Genomic DNA, 23,278 nt, shown 5'->3' on the forward strand with positions numbered 1-23,278 from the left:
CTGACAGTTGCGAAAGATTCACTCATGTCCATTTTGACTTGATAGAACCATTACCGCCCTCAGATGGCTTCTGCTACCTTCTTAGGGTAATTGATCGATATACCCGTTGGGCAGAAGCCGTGCCGATACCGGACATTTCAGCAGACACGACAGCAAAGACCTTCATGGGCGTTTGGAAAGCGCGTTTTGGATGTCCTGTACATGTAAACATGGATAGAGGGGAACAGTTTGAGTCAACTTTGTTTCAACAGTTAGCCAAGCTGTGTGGAACAAACCACCACAAGACTACCAGTTATCATCCCAAGAGTAATGGTATGGTTGGAAGATGGCATCGGACTTTAAAAGCGGCTTTTATGTGTCATGAAGATATATGGACACAGGCTCTGCCTATGGTATTACTTGGTTTGTGTACTGCTTGCAAGCCTGACAGGCATGTCTACCGCAGAAATGGTGTATGGCCAGAATATCCACGTCCCAGTGGACTTCATTGAAGACAGGAGTCCTATGGCAGGAGAATTTGATACATCACCTACATTCATAGCGCAGCTATGACAAGTGTCACGTCTGGGCACAATTCTAGACACTAGGCATCGGCATCAACCAACTTTCGTGCACAAAGACTTGAGCAATTGTACTCACATTATGTTGAGATCAGACATCATAAAACCACCATTGCAACAACTGTATTCGGGGCCTTATGACGTTTTGCGCCGAAACACGCATACGATGGAAATCTCCTACAATGAGAAGTCAACAGTGGTGTCAATAGAAATAGTCAAGCCAGCTTACATGCCTGCTAATGGTAACGAAGAACCTCACCCGGCAAACAAACTAGCACCGAGGATATTGGAGAAAACAATCTCTCTTGTGCCTCCACTGTCCAGACAGCAGACATCACCCAAGAAAGTACTGCATAGACATACACGAGCAGGTCAGTGGTTACGCTTCAAGTACCCATATGTCCCGGGTGCTTCACACTTACAGCAGGGAGGCTTTGGGGCGAACAACAGTGATTTTGAGTGGTTGCGCTGAAAGCAGAGACATCCAACGTAGACAAGTATGACTGCACATGGATCCCCTTTGGTTCCTCGATTATTCTTAGTTTTTGTATTTGACCACTTCATATTGGTTTCTGGAATTATTTTGTCAGTTTTTGTGTGATTGCTAATTTAATTGTGTTTTGTGGGTGCAGTCAAACAATAAAAGCCAAGTAACACTCTCAAGAAGTTCTGCATTATTTCAGCAATTTATTAGTAACTTCATCTCCACTTTGTTCATGGGAAATCTTTCTGGTCCCATTCTTTTAATGTGGCCAAACCATTTAAGCCTACTACCCCCCATAGTTTCTTTTAGATTCTTGGCATTCAGTGTGTTTCATATTGCTTCATTCCTTATCCTGTTCCTTCTTGTCTTACTGAGGTTCCCTTGTAGAGAGTGTGTCTCTGTTGCTTGTACCCTGCTTGTACTCTGCTTGTACTCTGTTGCTTGTACTTCTTTGTCAAAGTCCAACAATCTGATTCATTGTCCAAAATTAGCGGATAATATGACATATACATATTCGTCTTTGCTTTGGTAGTTATTTTCCAATTTCTGAGTATGTCTAATACGTGATAATTAAATTTTGAGAAATTTTCTATTCTCTCAGAAATTTCATCCTTAATGTTTCTTTTCTTGGTTAATTTACTTGCTAGCAACTTGAAAGCATCTATTTCTTTGATAATTTTTCCTTTACAAGTTACATCCTTCATTTTTTAAAATTTTTCCTACTGATTTTCATTATTTCACTTTTTGTTAAGCTTGTTTCCATGCTTGTTTCTTCTATTATTCTCTGCAGGTGTTTAGTTGTCCTTCCAATTTCTGCTCATTTTCTTCACTAGTCATCACATCATTTTCATATCCTATGGTTTTTATATTGTCTGCTGTTGACCTTTCGTAAACTTTCCTTGTGATGTTGTCCTTGACTATATTAAAAAGCCCTGATGAGAGCACACTTCCCTGCTAGACCCCTCTGTCTGTTATAAACAATTCTGATTTTTTGCCTTCTATTATAATATAATTCAAACATTTTTGTAGGCTATATGTTTACTATTCTCAGCTGCATTCCTTTTCATGGTTCCAGTGTATTCAAATCTTGATATATCTCTTCCTTTCTAAGAGTGTCATTCATATCTATGAATGCAACTACAATGTCTTTCCCAAAATTCCCATTTCTTTCCTGCAACTGTCTGACTGTAAATGTGGCATCTATAGTCGACCTTGCAAATTGAAATCCTTGTTGTTCCTCCCTTAGTTAATTAATTATATTTACTTAATTATCTTTTCATAAATATTAATGCAGTGGCGCAGTAGTGCTATTCCTCTGTAACTCTCACAGAGTGCCTTGACACTTTTCTTAAAGATAGGTCCAGTAATTGCCTTTGTCCAGTCACCAGGAATCTTTCCATATGTCCATACTGTCCTCATTATTCTGTACAGCCACTGAATTCCAATAGGACCTGTGGCTTTGATCATTTTCACTGTGACATCATCTATTCCAGGAGCTTTGCCATTTATCATTTCTAACACAGCTTTCTCCACATCCAACATCTGCAGGTCTTCTCTTTCTATTTCCACTGTAACGGTGATATCTTTCATCATGGGTATTTGTTTCATCCTGCCCTTCATGTAGTTTGTGGAAGTGTTCTTGCCATGCTTTCAAAACTTCTTTTAGCCCCATAGAGGTTTTCTGGCAATTACACATTAAAAACTGTGATTTCACTCCAACACACCACTAGTGTGAAATTACAAATGTTCGGGAATTTTTTGAACAGACCTCATAAACATCGCAATGTTGTTGATACAATACATGAATACTGAGTAATGCCTCCAAAGTCCTGAAACCACTCCTGAATCCAAATTGAGAGGCTCCAATGCTGTCTTCACAGTTACAGTATATTCTCAGATGCTATATTTTAAAGAACAATTTGAGGACACATTAAATGGCCATTCTGAAGCCACTGTAGCACTTTGCATTGGGCCCTTTGAGAAGTGGTACAAATGCTTATTAGAGCCAGTCATATGGAATGATTCTGCTTTGATAAATATGTTAAAGTAAACAAGCAAGACAGAGATCATTCAACATTAAGCAGCTTTAGTACTGCAGTGTGCATTTTGTCAGGACCTGGAGCCTTCTCACTCTTTGACACTGTTATGACATGCTCTGGTTGCTCTTGTCGTATCCAAACCATCACTTCTTTTGTCTCTGAAGTGATTTTCAACAAATTCCTCACTCAGTTTCTCTTCACTGGTGGGTCCTGCCTCCCTCATTTATGAGGAGCAGTGGCAGTAGCCATTTAAAAAGTTTTGTCCTGTTGCTTCTCTTTGGTGCTTCTGTATCAAGTACTAAATTCTACAGCTTTCTTAATGCATAACCCATGTCTGTATTAAATTTATCAATGCAGTTTATAATTTGCAAATCTTTCTTGATGTCTGAGCACCACCCAATAAAAAACACAATGAGGACCACTAACTGCAAATGTTGGCTAAATCCATTGCTCAAAGCACACCCATTAGCAACTGAACTTGAGACATACATGTAATACTTCCAAATTCATAACTGCACTGACCTGCATGTGGGACTGGTAGCGTATCATCTGTGACAAAATATTCTGGGAAAATGTGTAGAGTTCATAACCAGATGCCTTGCAAAAGCTTCTTTTGTGATATTAAATCTACATATCATTATATGTGCCTCCTAATGGTATTTAGGTTGGTAGTAAGAGTGAAGTCAGGATGAAGTACGAAATTCACAAAGACAATACTAAAGGTAGGAACAATTTCCATGCAATCTGTGCCCATGTAGGATTCAAAAAGAATTTTTATATTCTGCTGCAAAATATTCAAAGCCAAAGTAAGATTACCAGTCCCTTATTACCCACCCCTAGTGCAGCTTATCAGAGTATCTGGGTTCAGGGATGTAAATTCCAATTAATACTAATGTTGGCATTAAACAGTCTATAAATTACCAGCGCACAGACAACAGATTGTATTCTATGTAAAGTTACATTTATATTGAGTCAATGTGTAGCTTAATGCAGCTTTTACCATGCTATGGTTTTATTTTGTTAGTGTAAAGTACACTACATTATGTCACAATACAGTAAACAATAACAGGACTGACACACTGCTCAGTAATATGATCACAATCATCATTAGTGACTGCTTGCCAGTTTTCAGGTAGCAGTCCTATGCCTCTCCCGTGGAATTTTTATGGTTTTGAGTTGAAGAAATCTGTTAGCCATTTGCTGGAGGAGAGCTTCACCATGAAATACTTCTCCCTAAATGTTGCTAGAGAGAGACCAGAAAAGATAATGAGAAGGGACTAAGTCTGGTGAATATGGAAGTGGTTCCCAGCAAAGTTCAGCACTTGCATATGTGGTGATTCTTGCTGTATGCATTATCATAGACTGACAAGACTGTTCCACCAGGTGTTTTGTTTTCAATAGATACAAGGAATCATCTTAGCTGTTCAGTATATGCGGCAGCCATTGTCATTTCATTCCTGGGTATCCATGCATGGTGAAGAATGCCGGTTTGGTTCCACCAAAGAAACCACATGATTTTTTTAAAGATTTTGCTTTTTTTGATGGGCTGAATCACACACACAAAATTTCTTGTCACATTTAACAATGTTCCAAAGGAATGGCTTGTTCCTGCAACAAGCCTTTTCCATCCTGCTCTGCACGTGTAGAAAACAGTTTACAATCATTTGGTTGGATGGCAGTGCAAATACTGGCAGAATGAAACGGGCGGTTCCTGAGGTCACTGACAGTAGAGTTCAGATAGTGAATGGATAACCTGAATGTGTCTAGAGTGTAGCAAAGTGGTCTCAAGCATATACAATGGTCCAAGGAATGATCCATATCACAAACATAAATCAGTTAAAAGTCTGTTATTCTATGAGGTGTAACTAAAGGCTTCAGAGACTATTGAGAGACTGGCTAGCCGAGCTGGGCCTCAGTATTTAGCAGCTCACACTCGTCAGATGGCGGCACCACCTAATGTGTTCACAGTGGTGGATGCTCCATGTGTGGGCACCATATGCAGCAGTAGGCTGGAGCCCGAGTATCTCTCATGTGTTTTGCACATCAGTTCTCAGGCAAGTGGGGAATCTGAATTGCTGCTGGATACTAAAAAGCCAAAAGTAATGGTCCAGCAAAGATGAGCACAAAGTAATTCACTGGCTTTTGTTAGTGTGACTTATCATGTGGAACCCATGTGCCCAATTTTAGCTTTTTATCCAGTGAACGCACAAGAGGAACAAAGGTAATGCGATGGCATTCCGTAATTTGTGCCAATTCTGATGATGTCTGTTGAGAGCTATTGTGAAACAATTGCTGTAGGGGAATTTCGTCAAAAAGAGAACATCTTCCAGAATGTGGTTCATCACACAACTTGAATTTTCCTTCTCATAAATGAGAAAACAATTTCTGTGCCATCCTTTCAGCAAATGCTTCCCTTTGGTATACACTAGCAATTCTGCTTGTAGCTGCTTCAGTGCTGGATTATTGAAACACTCAAAGAGTTACACAGCTTGGAGGAGTTCTACTTGAAATTCCTGACTTATTAGGTCTGTAAATGGCCAAATGAGCTGTTAACAAAATACAAGCACCTGTTTGCAGCAGTCAAACTCCAAACTGAAGCAAAGCAGTTGAATATATATAAAAAAAAAAATACATAGGCTTCACCATGCAGTGGTGCTACCCTTATGAAGAATCGCACAGACATAGGCATTGACCCAGTACTTACTGTCGGTATGAGTTTAAAAAAAAGAGGTTCTGATACCATCCAGGGGATGTTTAGACTTCTTAAAACATCACTTTCACACTTTTCTGAGCCAAAAGTCTTTTATTACATGCAAGCAATGTCTTAAGTAACTTTGGACCAAGTGCGTGTGTCAACTATACAGGCTGAATTGATCAAAACAGTTCCTCCTGCAGTCTTGCACCGCCAGTTCCTTGCTCTCCTAGGCACCTACCATGCCTCAGAGGTTATCTGTACCGATGGCTCGATGGTTGATGGCCATGTGGGGTACGCTTATGCTCATGCGGACTATGTCGACCAGCGCTCTTTGCCGGATGGCTGCAGTGTTTACACCGCCGAACTGACAGCCCTTTTTTGTGCCCTTGAGCATATTCATACCCGCACTGGAGAGTCCTTTGTCATTTGCAGTGACTCGCTCAGTAGTCTGCAGGCTCTTGACCAGTGCTACCCACGCCATCCCATTGTTGTTGCCATCCAGGATTCCGTTCACGCTCTTGACCAGCGTGGACGTTCAGTGGTGTTCATATGGACCCCGGGACACGTTTGATAGCGGGAAACGAACACGCCGACAAGTTAGCTAAAGAAGCCACCCGCAAACTGCCGTTGGAGATCGGCCTCCCGGCAACTGATCTCCAATCGGTGTTACGCCGTCGGGTCTTTGGGATGTGGGCAGACGAATGGCGCACCCTGTCTGCACCCAACAAGCTGCGGCGAGTAAAGGAGGCCACGACCGTGTGGGTTTCCTCCACGCGGGCCTCTCGCAGGGATTCTGTTGTTCTCTGTAGGCTCCGCATTGGTCACTCTTGGCTGACGCATGGTCATCTGCTGCGTCGAGAGGACCCCCCTCATTGTCGCTGTGGTGCAACCATGACGGTGGCCCATCTGTTGTTGGAATGTCCTCTTTTAACTGCTCTCAGGCATGCTTTTAATCTCCAGGGTGATTTATCATCTCTTTTAGATGACAATGTCTCTATGGCAGATCGGGTTTTAAGTTTTATTCGCGCAACCGGCTTTTATAGGTCCATTTAATTTTATTACATCACCCTCTTTTGAGCTGTATCTTTTACTTAGTTTTGTGTTTTAATTCAACTCCACCCTAATCTTTTAGGATGGAGGTTTTAACGTGTTGCAGAGTGGCTGGCTCATCCTATTATTTTCGTGATCAGCCAGCCACGATCCTCTGCTGTACAGTTTTAATTCTTTCTGCCTTTCTTCTCTTTGTTGTTTTTATTGCTGTGCTCCGTTTTCCATGTTTCTTTATTATTGACCTTGGGGATTTTCTTCCCCTAGAATTTTTATCTTGTGCTTCGAATGACTGATGGATGGTTTCACAGTGCTCTGTGTGTTTATGAAACAAGGGACCGATGACCTATGCAGTTTGGTCCCTTTAATTCTCAAACCAACCAACCAACCAGCGTCTTCCCCCTCTCAACATTCTCTTTTCAGTCACTCGTGAAAGGTTGTTTTAAAAGTCAGCAGGAGTAATTGGCAGTTCCTTAGTTCATCCAGAAAAAGTACAGTCTAGTCTCATACCAAGAGACTAATTATATATGTAACTAAATGTCAACTACACAGTATTACATTTATAAAACTCCTTGTATGTATGTGCAACGTACAGTCCATGTCTCCTTCTAAATCACTGAATCAATTTCAACCAATCTTGGTGTGGTATCACTTACTGTCTGGAAGAATCACTGTGAGTGTAGGAACCAACTATCTTCCATAATGATGAGGGTTGAAGGGCAATAACATGGAAGAATAACTCGGGAATGCTTGGACCAATTTCACCCAAACTTTATATTCACATGAATCATTATCTGCATAAAAATACTGTGGGAGTGATACACTCCTACTACCCATAGTGGTAGGGATAGGAATGAGGAGAGTTGACGCGAAAAGCTTTAAAGTAACTTCTTGGTATTTCATTGCCGTCTTTAGTTGTCTTGGAATACTTTAAAAATATGATGTACATTTTGTCTCTCATTCATGTTTGTCAATATGTCAGCCAGATTGCAAAAATGAGCACAGCAGCATTTTCTCAGGGTTTCAGATTAAAAGCTCATAAGTGTGAGGTTTGTGTGACTTGTGTATGCAGGAGAACATGCAGACAAAAAGCTAGTACCTGTATTGACTGCAAAAATATCAACTGAGAAGTATAAGAGAAAGAGCAGTAATTTTTTCAAAGTAGCTATTTTTCTGTTCATTCGTACTTCTGTACCCATACTAATATCATAAATGTGAAAGAGTGTTTGTCTGCTACTTTTTCATGACTAAACCACTGAACTGATTTTGATGAAGTTTGGTACTGAGATATAATTTAGAAAGTGTCTAGTACAAGATGTTTGTTGATTTTAACAATATTACATGAATTATAGAAAAATATTTACCATCTTAAAAAGCTATTTACTGTTTGACTTTTGAAATTTATCATATGTGTTAAAATGCTATTATTGGTTGATGTTTTGCATAACGTTAAAATTATTAAATTTGTTGCATAGTGTACACACTGTACAATTTATGGCTACTTGAATAGTTTGACACACTGATGCACCCTCCTGCCAGTGTCCCTCCACACACACGGCTCGGCAGTGACACTGCACGAGCTGCCCTGTCGTGTGCTGGAGCAGTTGGGTGTGCGCAGGGGCACATCTCACTGTGTACTCAACCAGTCAGTCACACACGTGAGGACAGCTGATGTTATCACATGTACAACATCTTACTTTCTCACAATCAACTATCACAACAAAACTACTGCTATGTGAGCACAGCCATGTGTAACAGCTAGTATTCACTATAAAGTTATTTTCAAACTGTGCACATAGAGGTAAATTATAAGTGTCAGTAGATTAGCACATTATCTTATTTACATGTACAGTTACAATAACTTAATTCGTTAGACAATAATTAATTACTGCATCCTTTCAAATGCATTTCACAGTGTAGATCAGTGTTCTTTTAAGTAAACAGCAATATTATGGTGTAACATGAAATGCTGCAAAACAGTTCAAATCCTACCTCTCAGAAAGGAAAGAATGGATGGCAGTAGGAAAGAGTCCCGTATTAAGCTATAGCATATCATTCAACATGTAACTAAGTACATGTCATGTCCCAAAAGGTTCCATCTTTGGGCCCTTACTTTTTCTTGTGTGTATGTGTGTGTCTGTGTGTGTCCATGACCTTTTGTGGGTAATGTTACAACATGCCAACTACTCCCCCCCCTCCCCCCCGCACACACACTGGTATATACATTGCAATAAATCCATACGTATATAAGAATATGAGCAGTGAGGTGCGAGAAAAACTTGCCTCATCATGCATAGTGTTTAAATTTATTACTTCTGTGCTACTAACTCCATTTGCAATAAATTTGACTGACAGTATCCACATATTTTGCTAAATAAACCTAAAAAATTACATTACAAGATAAAATATAGTCAAGGAGATACGATGTCACAAACACTGTGATGCTTGAAGAGCTTCCGCATTGTGTATGACATCTAAATTTGTCATTTCTTTGTTACTAACTCTGTTCAATGGGATCAGTGTATTCACTATATAGTAAAGACTCTGAGTCGCTGACAGGCACAACAAAAACTTGCTAAAGAAGTAAGCTTTCAGCCAAAAGACCTCTTTCCGAATTAGGAAAAAAAAACACACACACACACACACACACACACACACACACACACACACACACACACACACACACAAACACACACACACACACACGCAACCTTAGGTTGCGAAAGCTTGAAATTATGTGTGTGTGTTTTTTTTATTGTGTCTATCTACTAGTGCTTTCCCGTTTGGTAAGTCATGGAATCTTCGTTTTTAATGTATATATATGTATATACCGGGTGATCCAAAAGCCAGTATAAATTTGAAAACTGAATAAATCACAGAATAATGTAGATAGAGAGGTACAAATTGACACACATGCTTGGAAAGACATGGGGTTTTATTAGAACCAAAAAAATAAAATATTCAAATAATGTCTGACAGATGGCGCTTCATCTGATCAGAATAGCAATAATTAGCATAACAAAGTAAGACAAAGCAAAGATGATGTTCTTTACAGGAAATCCTCAATATATCCACCATCATTCCTCAACAATAGCTGTGGTCAAGGAATAATGTTGTGAACAGCACTGTAAAGCATGTCCGGAGTTATGGTGAGGCATTGGCGTTGGATGTTGTCTTTCAGCATCCCTAGACATCTCGGTCGATCATGATACACTTGCGACTTCAGGTAACCCCAAAGCCAATAATCGCACGGACTGAGGTCTGGGGGCCTGGGAGGCCAAGCATGACGAAAGTTGCGGCTGAGCACATGATCATCACCAAACGATGTGGGCAATAGATCTTTCACGTATCTACCAATATGGTTTTTTTTGTTTTGTTTTAATAAAACCCCATGTCATTCCAAGCATGTGTGTCAATTTTTACCTCTCTATATACATTATTCCATGGTTTATTAAGTTTTCAAATTTTTACTGATTTTTTGATCACCCGGTGTGTGTGTGTGTGTGTGTGTGTGTGTGTGTGTGTGTCTATATATATATATATATATATATATATAAAAAAAACAAAGATGATGTGACTTACCAAATGAAAGTGGTAGCAGGTCGACAGACACACAAACATACACACAAAATTCAAGCTTTCGCAACAAACTGTTGCCTCATCAGGAAAGAGGGAAGGAGAGGGAAAGATGAAAGGATGTGGGTTTTAAGGGAGAGGGTAAGGAGTCATTCCAATCCCGGGAGCGGAAAGACTTACCTTAGGGGGAAAAAAGGATGGGTATACACTCGCGCACACACACACATATCCATCCACACATATACAGACACAAGCAGACATATATATTATATTATATTATATTATATTATATTATATTATATTTATGTATTATTTATATATTATATTATATTATATTTATGTATTATTTATATATTATATTATATTATATTATATTTATGTATTATTTATATATTGGTCTTCCAATATGTCTGCTTGTGTCTGTATATGTGTGTGTGTGTGTGCGCGAGTGTATACCCGTCCTTTTTCCCCCCTAAGGTAAGTCTTTCCGCTCCTGGGATTGGAATGACTCCTTACCCTCTCCCTTAAAACCCACATCCTTTCGTCTTTCCCTCTCCTTCCCTCTTTCCTGATGAGGCAACAGTTTGTTGCGAAAGCTTGAATTTTGTGTGTATGTTTGTGTTTGTTTGTGTGTCTGTTGACCTGCCAGCACTTTCATTTGGTAAGACACATCATCTTTGTTTTTAGATATATTTAGATATTAGATATATTTTTCCTACGTGGAATGTTTCCCTCATATATATATATAGGGAAACATTCCACGTGGGAAAAATATATATAGAAAATGAAGATGCTGTAACTTACCAAACGAGAAAGCGCTGGTAGATAGACACAAAAAACACACACACACACACACACACACACACACACACACACACACACACAGCCGGCCAAAGTGGCCGTGCGGTTAAAGGCGCTGCAGTCTGGAACCGCAAGACCGCTACGGTCACAGGTTCGAATCCTGCCTCGGGCATGGATGTTTGTGATGTCCTTAGGTTAGTTAGGTTTAACTAGTTCTAAGTTCTAGGGGACTAATGACCTCAGCAGTTGAGTCCCATAGTGCTCAGAGCCATTTGAACCACACACACACACACACACACACACACACACATACACAGACACAGGCAGACATATGTAAATTCAAAGATTCAAAGAGGTTGGGCAGAGATGCCAGTCGAGGCAGAAGTACAGAGGCAAAGATGTTGTTGAGTGACAAGTGATGTACGAGGGGTGGCAACTTGAAATTAGCGGAGGTTGAGGCCTGGTGGGTAACAGGAAGAGAGGATATATTGAAGGGCAAGTTACCATCTCCGGATTTCTGATAGGTTGGTGTCAATGGGAAGTATCCAGATAACCCGGACGGCGTAACACTGTGCCAAGATGTGCTGGCTGTGCACCAAGGCATGTTTAACCACAGGGTGATCCTCATTACCAACCAACACTGTCTGCCTGTGTCTGTTGATGTGAATGGACAGTTTGTTGCTGGTCATTCCTACATAGTAGGCTTCACAGTGTAGGCAGGTCAGTTGGTAAATCATGTGGGTGCTGTCACACGTGGCTCTGCCTTTGATCGTGTACACCTTCCAGGTTACAGGACTGGAGTAGGTGGTGGTGGGAGGGTGCATGGGACAGGTTTTACACTGGGGGCAGTTACAAGGGTAGGAGCCAGAGGGTAGGGAAGGTGGTTTGGGGATTTCATAGGGATGAACTAAGAGGTTATGAAGGTTAGGTGGACAGCGGAAAGACACTCTTAGTGGAGTGAGGAGGATTTCATGAAGGATGGATCTCATTTCAGGGCAGGATTTGAGGAAGTTGTGTACCTGCTGGAGAGCCACATTTAGAGTCTGATCCAGTCCCGGAAAGTATGCTGTCACAAGTGGGGCACTTTCGGGGTTCTTCTGAGGGAGGTTCTGGGTTTGAGGGAATGAGGAAGTGGCTCTGGTTATTTGCTTCTGTACCAGGTCTGAGTGCATTACTTTATAGCTCAAGCCTATAATCCCTTTTTCAGAATAGAAATTTCTCTGATGCATCTTTATTCTTCCAAACAGATATTCTCATATCGTGCAGATCAGTCAGCCACAGTGTGGAATGGTGTCCCAAAATCTTGCTCCTCAACATTGTGATGTTTTCTTTTACTGTTTGCAGACTCGGCTGACACCATGGGGTTATGTGTTTACCTGCCAGCATGGACCGACTGAATGTCAAGGAAACAAGATCCATGCATGTGCAGCTGTGATAGTTCAGGACAAAGAGCAGCAGCTTAGGTTTGTGGAGTGTATGATCAGAAATGACACAGTTCCAGAGGCAGCTGGACAAGAAGTGAGTCAATACAAAGATCTTAAAACTCATGGAGGCTGATGTTATGCCTAAAAAGAAGTCACTTTCTGAATCAATAATACTATGAAAAGGAAAGTTGCCACTCACGATATAGTGGAGATGCTGAGTCACAGATGGGCACAACAAAAAGACTGTCACAAAAGGGGCAGTCTTTTTGTTGTGCCTACCTTTTTTTGTGCCTGTCTGCAACTCAGCATTGCCACTATATGGTGAGTAGCAACTTTCCTTTTCATAATATTGTCACATTCTGCTCGACAGTAATACACATTTTGCCTCCTGAAGGACATTGACACTATGATATAAGTTCTGTCTCATATATTATTAGTTTTTGCAACTGAATTTTCCCATGATACACAATGTGATAATAAACTTTAAATGATCAGTGCATAGTATTATTGTTGAAAAGCAGTTTAACTTGTTACCCAGTTGAGTCACAAGGAAATTTTTAAATTCTTATTTCATTCAGCACTTTACTGTCTACTTCAGGTGCTTTTTCTGTTTGTTTGAAATTGCATGATATGTTTTTATGAGGTTAAGACTTAAACTGTTTGCTATAAAGCAGCCATATGTCTGTTCACGTTTCATTTGGATTGTGTTATGTATGGTTGTTTTGACCCTCAATTAGTGTACTTGTCGTCAGCAAGTATTACATTTATTGAACAGTATGTTAAAGTGATTGAGATGTAATTATGTAGTCTGGGAACAGGAAGAGAGCCAGTATCAAACCTTGTGGAATTACGTATCCTGAGTTTGAGTATTTTAACTCTTTGTAGTGTGCTGTCAGTGTGGCCTTTCGCTTACCGTTGTGTTCCATTCTGAGTCCATACAAGAGGAATCCCAGTAATACAATATCATTTTAGATACCCAAGTAGTCTTTGGCAGCATCCAAAATATAAAAATGATAGTTTTGGCTGTTTAGCTGTTGTATGACTATGTTTTCAAGCTGATGTGTGGTTGCTTTGAGGAGAATGCTTTATAAAAGCCAAACTGACAAACAGTTGAGCAGTGATGTTGTGGAAAATAAACCAGTGCTGTACAATGAATGAAAGAATCTCCTTAGCTGTATACTTTAACTTTCCTTGCTGCCAATTTCTGTGTTATGTGAGCTTGTATTCTCTGATCTTCTTTGTCTCTGTCTAACTGAGCACATTCACAACTTCTCTCTGATTAAACAATATCTACTGTTACCTCCAAAGATTTGAGGTCTTAGTTGAGTGACTTACCTGATCCATGAACATCCCTGAACAGTCCTGTTTTCCCCTGTGCCCCCCAATTTATTTTCTATTTCCACATGAAGGTACATCAGCTACCGAAATCAAGTATTTGCACAAATATTTTATCTGATTTTTGACTGCTGTCTGTTAGCAAGAAAACAATCTTCATAGTGAGTTTGATCTTTCCTGATGAACTTTCAGGGGCTAATCAGGGTTATTTGTCTATTGATCTGATTTGATTTTTATTTGGATTTATGGGGTACATTGTGCTCTGGGTATGCTCTAGGATTGAAGGATTGAAACAATAAACAAAAACAAAGAAGGTACACCACTCTCCTATAGATGATTGCATAAACACACACACACACACACACACACACACACACACACACACACACACACACACCAATATTAGGACCACATTCGTTCTTTGTATAAATAAATGACTTCCCTGAAAATACTGATGTAAAGACATGTGCAAATGGTACAACTTCTCTTTTTCAGATCACTGTATCAAAGGACATTATAAACAATATGAATTTGGTGAAAGAGAGTCCAGTATCTTAGTTTGATGCAAATGGTTTGCTGTTAAACACAAAAAGACCTGTAATATATGGTTCAGTGTAGCAAAGATTGCCAATATGGACAAAATAAATGTAAAATATTGTGGAACTATACATGATAAGAAACTAACTTCGAACTCTCAAGTTGGCAGAGTGACATCTGCTGAAGAGACAGATGGCCTGTGAAACTTAACAAGGAATAATACAATATTAGGCATTTTTAAATTTGTTTAAAGTGTGGATTATTACACTGGGGGGAGGGGGGCGGGGGGGGGGGGGGGGGCAGAGAGCAAAAGAGTAGATGACATTTTTGTAATGCAGGAAAAGGTAAACAGAATAATGCCAGGGGTACATAAGACAACAAATTGCAAGCCTTTGTTCATTAAATATAGGAGCTTAACAGAAATAAATTTAAATGTTGTTGAGAGTATTAATCACATACTATCTGAACTACCTAATACAATCAAAGTAATACTAGAACTTGTAGAACATCTCTGGTATTATAATGTAACAAAGTAGAGGAAACTCATAATAGCCATGTTTATGGGGAAATCAAAGTGTATACCAAATGTTCTAAACACACTCAAAATGTGCCAGTCAAACTGCTTAAGAAAAAGCTGAATGACATACGAGCAGTCAGTGGAAGAATCCTTACAAATGCCCAATGTGAACATTACTCTGTAAAAATGTGTTTTTCTTTTTAGTTTCACATCGCAAGTAATTAAAAAGTATACTGATAAAGTCTATTGCTTGTACTGATGTCAAATGATGGGTAAAGAATCTGAATCATTTATGATCACAATGACATTTGCAAAGTCAGAAAATACAACTTGACATGTATATTTTTGAATATGAAATATCTTACATGTCCTTATATTCTATGTGAAGTAGTTGGAATGTCAGTTTATAGCTTAATTACTGGTACAAAGAATCAATATTGTACGAAAAAATTATGTAAATGATTTAGGTCAGTAAGGCAGTTAAACGCCCTCGTGCCTCCTCAACCTGACACTTGGGCTGTGTGGCCCTACTTGTCCTCTGCTCAGCTAGTGGCAGGCCCCTCCTCTCACTGTGTTGAGCCAAAAACTAGGCTGATAGATTAGCTTATTGTGCACATTTTCACTGCCTGTTGTCATAAGGAATTATCGTCTAGGGCAGGACACCTAAAGCACATCAAATATTTATTCAGTGGAAGTCAGCAAGAAGAAATTTTATGAAGTAGATTGTCATCTTGCAGAGATCTCTTTAATGGTCTCTGAATTCTTACTCAATTTCCTCTACCTTTTCGCCTTAATTGTTTTTGTTTCTGATAATAAAATTCAGTTCAGCTGAATTATTGTTTGTACAAGTGCAATGCAAGGTCCAAAAATAATGTTCAAAAAATATAGAATCTGTGATGGAAAAACACTATGAATGATGATATATTGCTACTCACCATGTAGCCACACATACAAGTAGGTAACCAACTGTACTGTCACCCCTAATTACTTCTCTTTTGAAACCATCATCTACAAAAATATCTGTGGAACAGGCACAGGCACCCACATGGCACTAACAAGAATAAATAAATAAAACACTATGCTAGCCTATTTGTGGCCAGTCTAGGGCATCCTTCCTAGCTGCCCAGGGTCCCAAATCCTCACCTTGTTCAGATTCATTGATAACCTCTTCGTGGTCTGGATCAAGGTGAGTACACCCACCCTATCCACATTCCCCCAGAACCTCAACACCTTCTCTCACATTCACTTCAGCTGGTCCACCTCAGCCCAGCGAGCCACCTTCCTTGATGCCAACATCGACCTCACACATGGCTACATCTGAAGCCACTGTCCACATCAAACCTACCAACCACCCAAAATACCTCCACTTTGTCAGTTGCCCCCATTTCACACTGGAAAGTCCTCTAGCTACCTGTGGTCATCGCATCTTCAGGGACTAGCAGTCCCCTCTGAATCTGCCTTCACAGGCAGAAATTACCCTCCTCACCTTGTCCGGAAACTGATCTCCTGCGCCTGGTCTCCCCAGTCCCCTACTATCACCTACATATCCTCTACCCGTAACAAATCATTACCCCTTTCATGAGTCACTACCATCCAGGATTGTAGCAATAAAATCATGTTTCATGACAGAATTTTGACTACATCTCATTGTGCCTGAGGATGTGAGGAATATCCTACCCACTAACCTCCCCTCCTCCTCCCCACTGCCACTCCTATAGTTGTATTCTGCTGTCCACCCAACTTATACAATATCATTGTCTGTCCCTACTTCACTCTTCCCCATGGCTTATATCAATGTATTTGTTTAGCATATACCAATACAGATGAAATACAATCAAGAATACATAAAAGTACATAAATGGACATAAACACAGATAATACATTAAAAACAGATGTTCTATCCTAATCTCCAGTCTCCTTTCACAATCAAGGCTTGTTGGTGTTCACTATCAAAGATTTTGATGAAAAGTGTGTACCATACATCCCAGCACCATCACATACTACAGTCATCTCACAGGCATCTTCTACCCCATGAAAAGCAGAGCCACCTGCGTAAGCAGCCACGGGTCTACCGACTCGACAGTAACCACTGTGGAGCATCCTACGTAGGCATTACCACTGACATCTGTCTGTCCGCGTGAATGACCACAACCAAACTGTGACTGAGAGATAACTGCACCGTCCAGTTGCCAAGTATGCCACCTGAAATGGTATGATGACTTCTATGACTGCTTCACAGCCCATGCCATTAGGATTCTTCCTAGCAACACCAGATTTTCTGAATTATGCAAGTGGAATTTCTCCTTGCAACATATCCTTCATTCCCATAAGCCACCTTCCATCAGCCTCAATCTTTTCTAGTCCCCCTCCTCCATGTGTCTTCTACCCCTTCCCTACTACCACTCCACCCTCACACATGCTGGCTACCCTCTACCCCCCCTCCCCCCCCCCCCTCCGCCCTCCTTTCTGCCACCAGTGCGCCTGCATAGTCCCTTCCACTTCTCTGCTTCCCTCCTCTCCCCCATTTCCACCCTCAGCACAGCCTCCCAACTCTGCACCTAACAGCCTGTCATCCCTCTCCCTCCACATCCCTGCACACTCCCGTGGGTACCATTCAGCATCTTCCCCCACCCCTAATGTGCTATCAATCCCCCCTCCCACTCTCTGTCTGACAACTCTCTGGTAGCACCATTATCTGCCTCAGCCCCCAGCAAAGAATGCTGCTTGCCCAAGCACCTGAAGACAACAATGGCTGCGTGTGTGTGTTTTTTCCTTCATCTGACAAAAGACCTTGATAGCTTATCCAGAAGTCTACTTTTTAATGTGGCTGTCAATTGCTCAAAAATATTGTTCTATAGACTTTACCTCATTATCTAGGATTCAGATTCCAGTTATGTCTTCACCCAAATTAATATACATGGTAAATCATCTAAAATTTGCACCACAGATATCGTGGGAATGGAAGTTACTATTGATGTGCAGTTTTCACAGAATGGATTTGTAGTCAAGGGCTCGTATCGTTAGCCAATAAACAGATTGTAGAAATACTTTGCTTTTGTGCAGACATACAAAAGTAGGGTGGAACCGAACGATGAAAAATGCAAGGTGGAATAATGGAAGTTTTATGAAAAGGATAAATTGCTACTTACCATAGTGCAGAGATGTTAAGTCACAGACAAGCACTACAGAAAGACTACTAAACATGTAAGCTTTTGGCCAAAATGCCTTCTTCTGAAATAGATAACATTCACACAAATGCAGCTCATGCACATTTCAGCACGATCTCTGGCTACCAAGGCCATACTGTAAACAGCTGCACTTGGTGGGAGAACCAGTCTGATTGTGGGGCAAGGAGTGGGAGAGAGAGCAGAGTACAGGTGGGGGACATTAAAGTGCAGCTCTTTAGAGCATGTAGTGATGTTTGTGATAGCTAGATGCAGTTGGATAGTTAAACACTGGATTGTGGGAGGGTGGGGGGGGGGGGGGGGATGAGAAAAGTAAAGAGGTGGGTGTAGGACAGTGACTAATGATGGCTGAGGCCAGGAAGCATATGGGAACATAGGATGTATTGTGAGGAGAGTTCCCACCTGTGCTATTCAGAAAAGCTGACATTGATAGGAAGGATTCAGATGTCACACCCTGTTGTGAACCAGTCATTAAAATGAAGAATATTGTGTTGGACAGTGAGCTCAGCAACAGGGTGGTCCAGCTGTTTCTTGGGCACAGTTTGTCGGTGGCCATTCGTACAGACAGACAGCTTGTTGGTTGTCATGTTCACATGGAATGCAGCACAGTGGTTGCAGGTTAGCTTGAAGATCACATGGCTGGTTTCACAGGTAGCCCTGCCTTTGTTGGGATAGGTGATGCTTATGAGCGGAGTGTAGTAGGTGGTGGTGGTCGGAGGATGTGTGGAACAGGTGTTGCATCTAGGTCTATTACATGGATACAAGCCATGAGGTAAGGGATTGGAAGCAAGGGTAGTGAAGGAATGGAAAAGGATATTGTGAACATTTGGTGGGTGGTGGAATACCTCTGTGTGAGAGATGGGGAGGTTAATGTGTAGGGCATTCCTCACTTCGGGCCATGACAAGAGGCAGTCGAAACCCTGGCGGAGAATGTGATTCAGTTACTCTGGTCTTGGGTGGTACAGATTCATGAGGATGATGGTACTGTGGGAGGTAATGGGAGACTGAAGGGACAAGGAAGAGGAGGTCTGTTTCTGTACAAATTGAGAGTTGAATTATGGTCTACGAAGGCCTGTGTGAGACCCTTGGTATATTTCAAGAGGGCCTGCTCATTACTTCAGATGCAATGGCCGTGGCTGGCTATACTGTATGGAAGGGACTTCTTGGTGCGGAATGGGTGGCAGCTGTTGATGTGGAGGTATTGCTGGTGGTTGGTAGGTTTGATATGCATGGAGGTACTGATGTATCCATCTTTGATGTGAATGCCAACATTCAGAAAGGTGGCTTGTTAGGTTGAGGAGGATCATGTGAAGCGAATGGAGGAGAAGGTATTGAGGTTCTGGAGGAATATTGATGGATAGGGTGTACTCACCCTAAGTCCAGATCATGAAGATGTACTCAGTGAATCTGAACCAGGTGGGAGTTTGCAATTCTGGGTGGTTAGGAAGTATTACTCTACATGGCCTATGAGTAGGTTGGCAAAGGATGGTGTCATGCTGGTGCCCATTGCCATACCCGAGATTTGTTTGTAGGTGATGACTTCAAAGGAGAAGTAATTGTGGGTAGTTTGTCATGATGACTGAAGGTTGTAGGTTTGGAATCTGTTGGGCATTGGGAATGATAGTTTCCAACAGCAGCTAGGCCATGGGCAACAGGGATGTTCATATAAATGGAGGTGACATCAATTGTGATGAGCAGGGTACTGTGTGGTATAGGAACAGGAGTTGCAAAGAGTCAGTGGAGAAGACAGTGTATTTTACAAGGGTAATCCCAAAGGTAAGGTCTCCTATTTTTTTATAAGTACATAGACATATTTATTTTTACAATGGTTTACATCAGTTTACAGGTTGAACATTTAGCTATTTTTCAACATAATCACCACTTCTGTCAATGCATTTTTGTAGACGCTGTGGCAGTTTTTGTATGCTCGTGTCATACCAGCTTGCCGTCATGCTGTTCAGAAAGATATGAACCTCTTCTTTCACCTCATCATCAGAGCTGAATCACTTTCTGGCCAAATGTTCTTTTAACCTAGGAAACTGGGTGCCAAGTCAGGGTATAAGGTGCACCCACCCTATGTTCCACTGAAACTGTTTCAGGAGAGCAACGGTTTGCCAAGCGATGTGTGGCGAGCGTTGTCATGGAGAATGTGTACGCCCTTACTCAACATTCCTCTTCTCTGGTTCTGAATTACCTGTTTGAGTTTTTTCAGAGTCTCACAGTACCTGTCAGCATTAATTGTGGTCCCAGTGATTCAGCTCCAGTGACGAGGTGAAAGAAGAGGTTCATAACTTTCTGAATAGCATGGTGGCGAGCTGGTATTACATGGGCATACAAAAAATGCCACAGCGTCTACAAAAATGCATTGACAGAAATTGTGATTGTGTCGAAAAATAGCTAAGTGTTCAAGCTGTAAACTGGTGTAAACCATTGTAGAAATAAACAGGTCCATGTACTTATAAATAGGTGACCTTACTATTGGTATTACCCTTGTATGTAGGACAGTAGGCTGTGGGTAATAAGCTAAAAGTGTTGGTCTACGGGGGTAGAGATCCTTTCAGTAGGGACACAGTAACCAGGCACAATGGGGAATCCTGGGTGGTTGGGTTTATGGACTTCAGGAAGCATGTAGACGGTAGGAGAGCAAGGAGTGGTAGAGGTGAGGAGAGAGATAGTCTCTGGGATGAGGTTCTGGTATGGATCTATGAATTTGAGGAGAGACTGGAGATCCTGCTGGATTTCTGGAATGGGGTCACTGTGGCAGGATTTGTAGGTGGATGTCCCTGACAGCTGGTGGAGTCCTTCTGCCAGGCAATCCTTGTGGTTCAAAACATCAGTGGTTCAGCCTTTGTCAGCTGGTATGATAATAAGCTCGGGATCAGATTTTAGGTGGTGGATTGCGGTTCTTTCTGCAGATGTAAAATTACCTCGCACATTGAGGGATTTGGGGAATTATGGTGAGGCAAGGTTTGAGGTTAAGAAATCCTGGAAAGTTAAGTACAGTAGCGTAAATAGTGTGTTAGTGGTGTTTTCTGAAGGATTCTAGTGCAAGTCATGTATGAGATATTGTGTTTTGAAAAGTTCACACAGTGACACTTGTACAAAATCTGCAGTAGCTCACAGCAAAGAACTGCACAATTGCATCCCTTGTTTCTGTGGATTCTGACCAGAAACGAGACAATTCACCGTCATAGGTTGTGTCCAAAACAACCACTGGCAGTGGCAACTCGTGCCAGTACAGAAAGACTGCTGCACACCCCCTAGCATTACGGCGGAGATGTCTGAGCAAGCTGCAATAATACGTCATCGCACATCGTCGGGTGTAGTCGGCATGTCCTCGTAGACAGTGTCTTTCGACTTTTCCCACAGAAAAAAAGTCTACTGGCATTAAATCTGGTGAATGGGCTGGCCAAGGAGCAGGTCCTCTGTGTCCAATCCAACAATTTGGAAACAATTCGTGAAGACACGGCTAGTTCTTTGCTTTGTGTACTAGGTACCGGACGGCCGTCATGTTCGTACCACAGCTCCCTCCTAGTCTGCAGAGGAATGACTTCTAGCATCTGTGGAAAATGGTCTGTTAGGACACTGCGATACTTTTGTCAGTTCGGTGTTCCGTCTATGAAAAACAGGCCTGTGAGTTGATGGTACACTATCCCACACCAGACATTTAGACTCTGTGGGTGCTGACATTACACATGGCAAAGCCAACGGGTATTTTAAGCAGACTAATAGTGCATATTTTTGTGGTTTACCAGCCTGTAATTGATAAATGTGGCTTTCTCACTAACCAAGGCAAGTGATACATCTGGAGTATCTGTCTTAATGCCAATGTGCAGAAGTTAACATGATTCTCATAATCCTTTCCATGCAGCTCTTTATGCAGAGAGATGTGGTAAGGCTGGACCCTATGTCACTGGAGAATTCATAGGATCCTTGCCTGACTCATGCCACTTCCTTGTGCTATTGCACAGGAGCTAACATGTGGGTTAACTGCAACAGCAGGAAGAATAGTAATTTTTGCTTCTTCTATCACCACTTGTTTCCTTCTGTTATGTTGTCTAGGTGTTACACTACAATTTCTATCACATACCTGGTTGAAGAGATTAATAAATAATTGCTGAGATGGGTGATGTCTGGTGGTATATCTTGCCGCATACATGTACGAGAATGAATTGAATTCTTCCTAGACTCTCCATACACTGTGAGTAAGTTGGCCTTATCTGCATCGGTAAATCCTGTTGTCCACTCGTGACCTACTGCTTGGACTGTCATAAACTAACCGTCTGTTAAGTCGTAATCCACTCAAGGAACACACAAGCACACTGTAAGCAAACGTAACAACATTGAACCGAGCAACTAGGTGGGTTGAATGGCACAAGCAAGTGTTGGTGTGAAAACTTTAAAAAAATAGGATATCTCGTTAATGAGTCACACTAGAATCCTCCAAAAAACACCACTGACATTTTAATTTACTGTACCTTTAGTTTTTTGTTAATGCCAACAGGCATTTTTCCATTTAAAAAATTGCAGAAAAAATACACTTTCTCAGTGTTATTAAAATCTGTTGATTTGTTAACAATATGAGTCCCTGACTACGAAACTGTTCTATAAAAACTGCACATCAATAGCTCTTTCCAATTCCACAATATCTGCAATGCAAGTTTTAGGTGATTCAGCCCATATACCCTGCATACCACCATGAAGTGCATGGCAGGGAGTACATCCCAAAGTACCAGTTAGTAGGGTTTCTTCCTGTTCCGTTCATGTATGGAGTGCAGGAAGAATGACTGTTTATATGTTTCTGTGCATGCTGTAGTGAATCTAATCTTGTCTTCATGATCCCTATGTGAGTGACATGTAGGAGATAGCAGTATTTCCTACAGTCATCGTTGAAAGCCAGTACTTGAAACTTTGTAAGCAGGCCTTCTCAGGGCAGTTTACATCTATATTCAAGGGTTACATACTCAGTTCAAATGTCTTCAACCAGTTCCCATCTAGCACAAAGCAAGATATTGCTGGCAGGAAAAAAAAGAAACTTCAGCAGCCACTACAACACTACTACAAATTATCTTTTACAT

The 23,278-nt window shown here is 41.1% G+C and overlaps 1 protein-coding gene across 1 annotated transcript in view; it reads left to right on the forward strand.

Annotated features, from left to right (window-relative positions):
• LOC124717192 (gamma-interferon-inducible lysosomal thiol reductase-like) overlaps window positions 1–23,278 on the forward strand; it is a 94,804-nt gene that overhangs the window by 43,647 nt on the left and 27,879 nt on the right. Inside the window, exon 3 of the mRNA XM_047243970.1 lies at window positions 12,547–12,720. Within this exon, the coding sequence (XP_047099926.1) occupies window positions 12,547–12,720 (174 nt within the window). The remainder of the gene's footprint in view (window positions 1–12,546; window positions 12,721–23,278) is intronic.

The sequence above is a fragment of the Schistocerca piceifrons genome, chromosome 9 (genome assembly GCF_021461385.2).
Source record: "Schistocerca piceifrons isolate TAMUIC-IGC-003096 chromosome 9, iqSchPice1.1, whole genome shotgun sequence".
Classification (NCBI taxonomy): Eukaryota; Metazoa; Arthropoda; class Insecta; order Orthoptera; family Acrididae; genus Schistocerca; species Schistocerca piceifrons.